The 7798-nt window shown below is 44.9% G+C and overlaps 1 protein-coding gene across 5 annotated transcripts in view; it reads right to left on the bottom strand.

The window, feature by feature from the left end:
* Positions 1-124: 124 nt before the first annotated feature.
* The window catches only part of syne1a (spectrin repeat containing, nuclear envelope 1a), a 142709-nt gene continuing 135035 nt past the window's right edge, over positions 125-7798 (bottom strand). For 3 of the 5 annotated variants that reach the window (XM_031800202.1, XM_031800204.1, XM_031800206.1), the window contains 6 exons: positions 5479-5685; positions 5144-5272; positions 4730-4993; positions 4414-4506; positions 3372-3430; positions 125-1679 (listed from right to left, as the gene is read on the bottom strand). In XM_031800202.1, the coding sequence (XP_031656062.1) occupies positions 1406-1679; positions 3372-3430; positions 4414-4506; positions 4730-4993; positions 5144-5272; positions 5479-5685 (1026 nt within the window). In that variant the 3' untranslated portion in view covers positions 125-1405. The remainder of the gene's footprint in view (positions 1680-3371; positions 3431-4413; positions 4507-4729; positions 4994-5143; positions 5273-5478; positions 5686-7798) is intronic. The other 2 variants (XM_031800203.1, XM_031800205.1) reach the window with 2 other exon arrangements.

Raw genomic sequence — 7798 nt, 5'->3', positions numbered from 1 at the left:
TTTGTGATTATTTTACAAAGAATAATCAATACTGTAAATATTTTATGTATCTATTATATTTAAGTTACTGTCTGGCATTTGTGTTATTCAGTAATGCAAACTCAAAGGAATACAAAAACGAATATTTAATATGTACTGTATTTTATTATGCAAAGAGAGAGAATTATTCATTAGCTCAGCATTAGCAAACTGTACATACATAAATAACCATTTCATTTTTCATTGTTTTTACAGTTTCATTTTTGAACAGCCCAGTGATTTAGATGTCTCCATCCAGTTAGGATCATCATCATCATCGTTATTATTACAAAGCACACTATATGACATCCATCTACTTAACACTACCAGTGATTGTTTGGCTTTTTTTTTTTAAAGCAAGGGATTTCAAGTGCATGCTAATAAAACAAAAAGAACTGCCATATTCAAAGGCATTTCAAACATCACTATACAAAGCACCTGAATCTTACAAGTCAGTTTACTGGTTTCTTCTTGTTGCATCGATTGTTTTGCTTTAAAACACTGAAATAATATCGACGATAAATACTTGTCTTGGCCCGAGGAGGAAGACGTCGGCCATCTTGTGGATGGCTTCAGTGCAGTACCTTCATTCAATAGCGCTCAGTGGGATTCCACTAAACAGACGTGACTGGCATACCAACCCATAACTCGAATCCTAAAGTTAATCCTAATCTTAACCAAACTTCTAACCTTAACCCTAAACTAACTATAACTATAACCAATTAGGTATTTCAACATGTGTTTGCAGGTCAGTCATGTCCCAGTAGTTTTCTCCCATGTCAGTGCTCTAGGTTCAGCTTTTAGCTCTATAGAATCTCTAGGACTAATGGGAATGTTCGCTATTCAAACTTCACCGGAAGCCCCCTAGCCTAATTGATTCTAACATCTACCGAATGCTGATTGAGTTAACAAATAAATAGCAGCAGCACTGACACACAGCACAGTCCACTTTGGCTCCCAACATATAAGTAGTGCTGTGTTTTTTCTTCAGACTCAAGACGTTTCCTCTGAAACTGTAAAAAATAAAATCCAGATTACTATAAAGAATACAAAACGAATAGAGATTTGTTTTGGATATAAGGGGATCCACAAGGTATAGGTCCATTCATCTTGTAGGTGGGTGTTGAACAACATGTTTCATATAGAGGCTGTTTAGGCCATGTAGCCTTGGGATGCTTTTGTTAGTCGGTTGGTTTGTTAGGTGTTAGAGAGTCCAAAATGAGTGAATGTCATCTCTGTGTAGCAGAGGAAGAGAGTCCTGCAGGGAGGGGGAATGTTAATATAATCCAGGAGGTCCTCTTCTATGGGCATGAGTCCACCGGTGTACAGCAGTAGGGGGCATTCATTCAGATGAGAAAGTATTTCTGGAACCAGGAAGTGATGACCCTCATATGGGTGGGGGTCCATTGGTGTAGCGCAGCATGGGGTGGAAGGAGCGGGCAAAGTTGTTGGCATGGTGACAGCTGTAGTCCTCCTCTGTCATGGGCACCAGGCAGGCTAAGCCAATCAGGAGCAGGAGGAGGAGCTGGAGGGGCAGAGCTGCCCTCAGGACCCTCAGGATAAAGGACTGGCCCCTTGGGGGGCACGAGGAGGAGGACGAGGAAGAGGGGACCAGGGGGAAGTCAGAACGGGAGGAAGCGCAGCCAGCGCCGCTCTGAGAGCTGGTCAGGGAGAGAGAGAACGGCATTAGACACACAAGAAATAGCAGAGTAGGATTTTAGACACAGGAACACACATATACACACACACATGAGTAAAAATTGTATAGAGGTATGATACCATGAAAAGGGTTAAGATCGTAACAAACAACACACCAGAGTAAGCATACCAATCACACACACACACACACAAGGTTACTCAAACACTACAGAGAAAAGGTTACACACACTCATGCACAAACCAAAGCAGCAATTTCTACACACATAATCTCTCCTATGCACAGGGAACATGAAGTAAAATCCCTCCTAGCTGTCTCAGTCTTGTTTTTCTCACTGAGTGAGAAACCCTGGCCGTACAGCCGACTGTGTGAGAGTTCAATGCCACGTCTCATTCCGAGCAGAGACCGCTGTACCAGAGACCCCTCCAGAGACTCACAGAGAAGGAGCCAAGAGGAGAGAGGAACGCTGCGTTCCTCCACCTGGCCTCATCCTCACAGGGCTGCCTGGTGGCCTGGGGGAGGAAGCTGTTAGCAGTCTGTCTGTCTGAAGGCCCTCCACACCCTATGTCTCTATCTACATGTCTATCTCTCATTAATAGTTGAAATTAATGGTGAGAGCATTGTGATGTGTGTTTTACCTCAGCAGCCCTACCTCAGGAGATCCACAGTTTGGGGCCGCAAAGAACCCCCTGATCTCCATGGCAACCTCGTCTACTAGATTTCAATTTCCGAAGCCAATTAGTGAGTAACAGGGAGCTAGCAGAGCTTGGGCCTGTTCATACAATGGAGCCCATAAGCCCCAACAGAGCCTCATTACCTTTTCTCGACCACTCATCCCTGAACTAATTTAGGGCCAGGCTTCAACCCGGCCTACATGTCATTATTAGGATCCATTTAATAGAAAGCGCGGAGTGAAGACTCAAAAGAACAAAGAGAGCAGTACAGAGGTGGGTGGGTTATTAGTACGGCGGTGAGAGGGGGATGAAGGGAAAATAGAGATGGAGAGAAAGGAAGGAGGAAGAGATTCAGACAGTTCATTACAGCAGATAGCTAGTTTTCTATTAAGAGAAAGAGAGGAATAGAGGGAGGGAAAGTGACTAAGAAAAAATCAGATGGCAAAGTGAGTCAGCAAAGAAGAGGGGGGTGAAACAGATACTGTATATTCAGATAATGCCATCTAGTGGGTGAGAAATAACTACAGGGATTAGTGGCGCCAGATAGGTGAGCAGTAAAAAGATGACAGACAAGCGTTGGCAGCATCGTTCAGACAGCAGAGCACAGCAGCAGAGAGCAATGAAAGAACAGAAAACGTTCCACTTTCATTCAATAAAGGAAGAAAGGAATCCCCTGAACTAGGTGATTCACGACTTTTAACAGCTGGCTTGATTACGTCGCTTCTAGAAGGAAGGAAGATCATGGAACTCATATGGGCCAACGTTGGGGAAGTTTGGAGGGTTAAAGAGGATGCATAATTTCTCAACAGATAAGAGAGGCAGAAGAGGACCTATCAGAGGACCTATCACAGCTTCTGCCCTAACGAACTAGTTTAGGTTCGGTTTCCTAACCATATAGAGGATGCATAGAGTATAATTGATTTGAATGAATGACTGATTGGGTTAATAATTTGTACAGGTACAAAGTATGCAGTCATGGTTCCATCATCCTCCCATGGTTCTAGAGTCCAGGAGAGAGGTACCTGTGATGTGGGCCGCTCTCGGGGGGTCCTGGGTGGGCATGACTACTTTTGCCCCGGGGCTGTACCACGCAATGAGCAGGACGGGGGTAAAAGAAAGAAAGAATGGTTCAGTCCGGAGCAAATAAACACCAAGCTTCAGATGAAAAAAACAACCAACAAATAAGAGAAAGAGCAGTAACATCAACAGAACACCAACTAAAGAGCAGCAACATCAACAGAACACCAACTAAAGAGCAGCAACAACATCCATGATGGTGATAGGAGTATCAAGAAACCGGGCTTTTCACATTGGATTGTTGAAGAATTACAATTACAACAATTCATTTACAGATATGTTCATCAAACATACTGTATATTAGCATCTATAGGTGGCTAGAAAATACATGAAATGTTGTTATCCTGTTCATTTGGCATGTTTATTTGTTGCCAATGATTAGTAATGCTTCAGGAATGTATTAATACATGATGATGATGATATAGTGGCGTTACAGTGGGCTGTAATGACTAGAAGCATTGATTTTTATAATTAGTTGCAATTACGCTCATGGCGAACTCTATAATTCTCCTCTAAAAAGCGTCAGATAGTGAAAAGCCAGTGTTTCTTGTGCATTTTTGGCTACGCAGATCTACATGGTGAAGGTAGCAAAAACCCATCTCAAAGAACAGCTTGTGGGGCAACATATTCCTTAGTGGTGTAGCGTCATATTAGCAGGGCAGCAATAAAGCAATCTATAAACAAAGGGTAAAACGCAACGTCAATGAATTGCCTTAATTAACTGAATGAAAACAGAAAGGGCTGGTGGGTGGCTGCGGGGTAAAAGCTGGGGTAGAGAGTTGTCCTGTGGGGTTAGCATGCATTGGGAGAGGGAAAGGGGGTGACATTTTGGGTTAAGAATAACATTTGGGAGATCACTCGATAAATCGGTCAGGGTGAATCGCTATTTCTCTAACCAGTATACCCCACACTAATGACTTTCTACACACATAACAGCCCCCGGTAAAGGACTGTGACATCCTAGATAGGTACAAAGGGAGACATTACCGATCGCCGGCGACTCGTTGAGGTCCCCTCTGAGACGGGGCTGGTGGATCCAGAGATGTCAGATTTGTCCACAGCAGACAAAGGCAGCGAGTCCTACAAAGGATCAATAATATGGACAAGGACAGACAGTCAGTCTGAAGACGAGTCTTTATTTTTCTCTTGATGCTCATCCGGACACACAGGGTGCATTTCACTATTTCATTCACTAGTACTAACTAGTTACCTGGAGAGTGATTGTCATAATGGTTGCAATAAAAAGCCCACACTATAAATGTTTGTGATACGGCTGTAGGTCTTATGTGTATTTTCCTCTGACCTGTGTGTCCATGGTTTCCAGTCTCCTCTCCAGGCCCTCCAGGTCAGTGCTGACCTCCCGGAGGAGCAGCCGCAGCCTGTTCCCGATCACATGCACCTTCTCCTGGGCCTCCAGATGCTCACTACCCTGGAGCTGGTTCTGGGCCTGCTCTGAAGCCTGGGGTTGGCTTTGGGACGTGGCCTGGGTGTGGACAAGCAGCTGGGCTGAGAGCTCTTGGAGGGAGGAAGCCTTCTGCTGGGAGTCCAGCAGCTCACGCTTGATTTGCTGGAGGTGAATGGGGGAGGAGGTGAGAGGGGTAGTGGTAAATATAATTGATTTGGGCTAGGCTACAACCCTTTAGGATATTGGTCTTTTGAGAGGATAAACAGATTTGGAGTGTTGCCAACAATTTGTGTGTATTGGAGTGGAAAGTACCGTGAGTGTTCTGTGGTGAGCCCGTAGTGTTTCACGGTCGAGCCTGGGGGGGATGGGGACAACCTCGTTCCTCCTACGGTCAATGTTCTCCAACCACAACAGCAGACCGTGGCTCAGCTCATGGAACTCCTAGAGAGAGAGAGAAGAGAGATGAGAGAAGAGAGAAGAGAGAAGAGAGAGAGAGAGAAGGGAGAAGAGAGAAGAGAGAAGAGAGAAGAGAGAAGAGAGAAGAGAGAAGAGAGAGAGAGATGACAGATGATTAGACAGAATAACACAGGTTTCTTTTATGTGTGTGTGTATGACTGTGTACGTTTACATGTAAGTGTTTGTTGTACCTGACACTGCATCAGGGCCCTCTGTAGCTCTGCCCTCCAGTCCTCCAGCGATGAGCCCAGCCAATCCCAGCGTGAGTTCATCTCCTTCAGCCCGTCCCTCAGCTCCCACGCCTCCTTTGAGTCGGGATCTGATTGGAGGAAGTCAGCGCTGCTCAGGTTGATTGACAGGACCTGGGACTTGTGGCCGTCCATGGCCTTCTGCAGCTCCTGGAAGAGTGGAGAGGATAAATGAGTGACTGTGTGTGTTTGGCTGTTTGTTTGTAAGTATTTGTGTAATTGTTATGTTACGTGTTGGACCGTATGGGAATGTTTACCACGTGAATATAAACTATGTGTAACACTATCAGTATAATGTATAATAAATATAATAAAGGGAGAAGTACTGTAGGTAGACTGACCCATACTGCCCAGTACTGGTTCACAGTAGTTATAAATAGGCTTGGTGATGACAGAGCAGAGCTAGTACAGGAGCACTAACAGTAGGTGTCAGTAAACTAGGTGTAGGTTAGCGAACCCCACCAGGCTTCAGATCAGCCGGGCTATTTATAGTCTGTTGACATCCTTGGGTCTGATGTGTTACAGACTACAGCAGCTGGGTTGTGTGAAGTGTTATAGACTACAGCAGCTGGGTTGTGTGAAGTGTTACAGACTACAGCTGCTGGGCTATCTGATGTGTTACAGACTACAGCTGCTGGGTTGTGTGAAGTGTTATAGACTACAGCAGCTGGGTTGTGTGAAGTGTTACAGACTACAGCTGCTGGGCTATCTGATGTGTTACAGACTACAGCTGCTGGGTTGTGTGAAGTGTTACAGACTACAGCTGCTGGGCTGTCTGATGTGTTACAGACTACAGCTGCTGGGTTGTGTGAAGTGTTACAGACTACAGCTGCTGGGTTGTGTGAAGTGTTACAGACTACAGCAGCTGGACTGATGTGTTACAGACTACAGCTGCTGGCCTGTCTGATGTGTTACAGACCACAGCAGCTGGGCTGTCTGATGTGTTACAGACTACAGCAGATAGGCTGTCTAATGTGTTACAGACTACAGCAGATAGGCTGTCTGATGTGTTACAGACTATAGCTGCTGGGCTGTCTGATGTGTTACAGACTACAGCAGCTGGGCTGTCTAATGTGTTACAGACTATAGCAGATAGGCTGTCTAATGTGTTACAGACTATAGCAGCTGGGCTGTCTGATGTGTTACAGACTACAGCTGCTGGGCTGTCTGATGTGTTACAGACTACAGCAGCTGGGCTGTCTGATGTGTTACAGACTACAGCAGCTGGGCTGTCTGATGTGCTACAGACTACAGCAGATAGGCTGTCTAATGTGTTACAGACTACAGCAGATAGGCTGTCTGATGTGTTACAGACTATAGCTGCTGGGCTGTCTGATGTGTTACAGACTATAGCTGCTGGGCTGTCTGATGTGTTACAGACTATAGCTGCTGGGCTGTCCGATGTGTTACAGACTATAGCTGCTGGGCTGTCTGATGTGTTACAGACTATAGCTGCTGGGCTGTCTGATGTGTTACAGACTACAGCATATAGGCTGTTTAATGTGTTACAGACTATAGCAGCTGGGCTGTCTGATGTGTTACAGACTACAGCATATAGGCTGTTTAATGTGTTACAGACTATAGCAGCTGGGCTGTCTGATGTGTTACAGACTATAGCAGCTGGGCTGTGTCATGTGTTTCTACTTTCTACTTTTAAACTCGGACAAAACAGAGATGCTTGTTCTAGGTCCCAAGAAACAAAGAGATCTTCTGTTGAATCTGTACAGTCGTCTCAAATAAAACTGTGAAGGACCTCGGCGTTACTCTGGACCCTGATCTCTCTTTTGAAGAACATATCAAGACCATTTCAAGGACAGCTTTTTTCCATCTACGTAACATTGCAAAAATCAGAAACTTTCTGTCCAAAAATTATGCAGAAAAATTAATCCATGCTTTTGTCACTTCTAGGTTAGACTACTGCAATGCTCTACTTTCCGGCTACCCGGATAAAGCACTAAATAAACTTCAGTTAGTGCTAAATACGGCTGCTAGAATCCTGACTAGAACCAAAAAATGTGATCATATTACTCCAGTGCTAGCCTCCCGACACTGGCTTCCTGCAAGGCAAGGGCTGATTTCAAGGTTTTACTGCTAACCTACAAAGCATTACATGGGCTTGCTCCTACCTATCTCTCTGATTTGGTCCTGCCGTACATACCTACACGTACGCTACGGTCACAAGACGCAGGCCTCCTAATTGTCCCTAGAATTTCTAAGCAAACAGCTGGAGGCAGGGCTTTCTCCTATAGAGCTCCATTTTTAT

The sequence above is a fragment of the Oncorhynchus kisutch genome, linkage group LG21 (genome assembly GCF_002021735.2).
Source record: "Oncorhynchus kisutch isolate 150728-3 linkage group LG21, Okis_V2, whole genome shotgun sequence".
Taxonomy (NCBI): Eukaryota; Metazoa; Chordata; class Actinopteri; order Salmoniformes; family Salmonidae; genus Oncorhynchus; species Oncorhynchus kisutch.
This window is presented reverse-complemented; position numbering and strand designations above follow the sequence as displayed.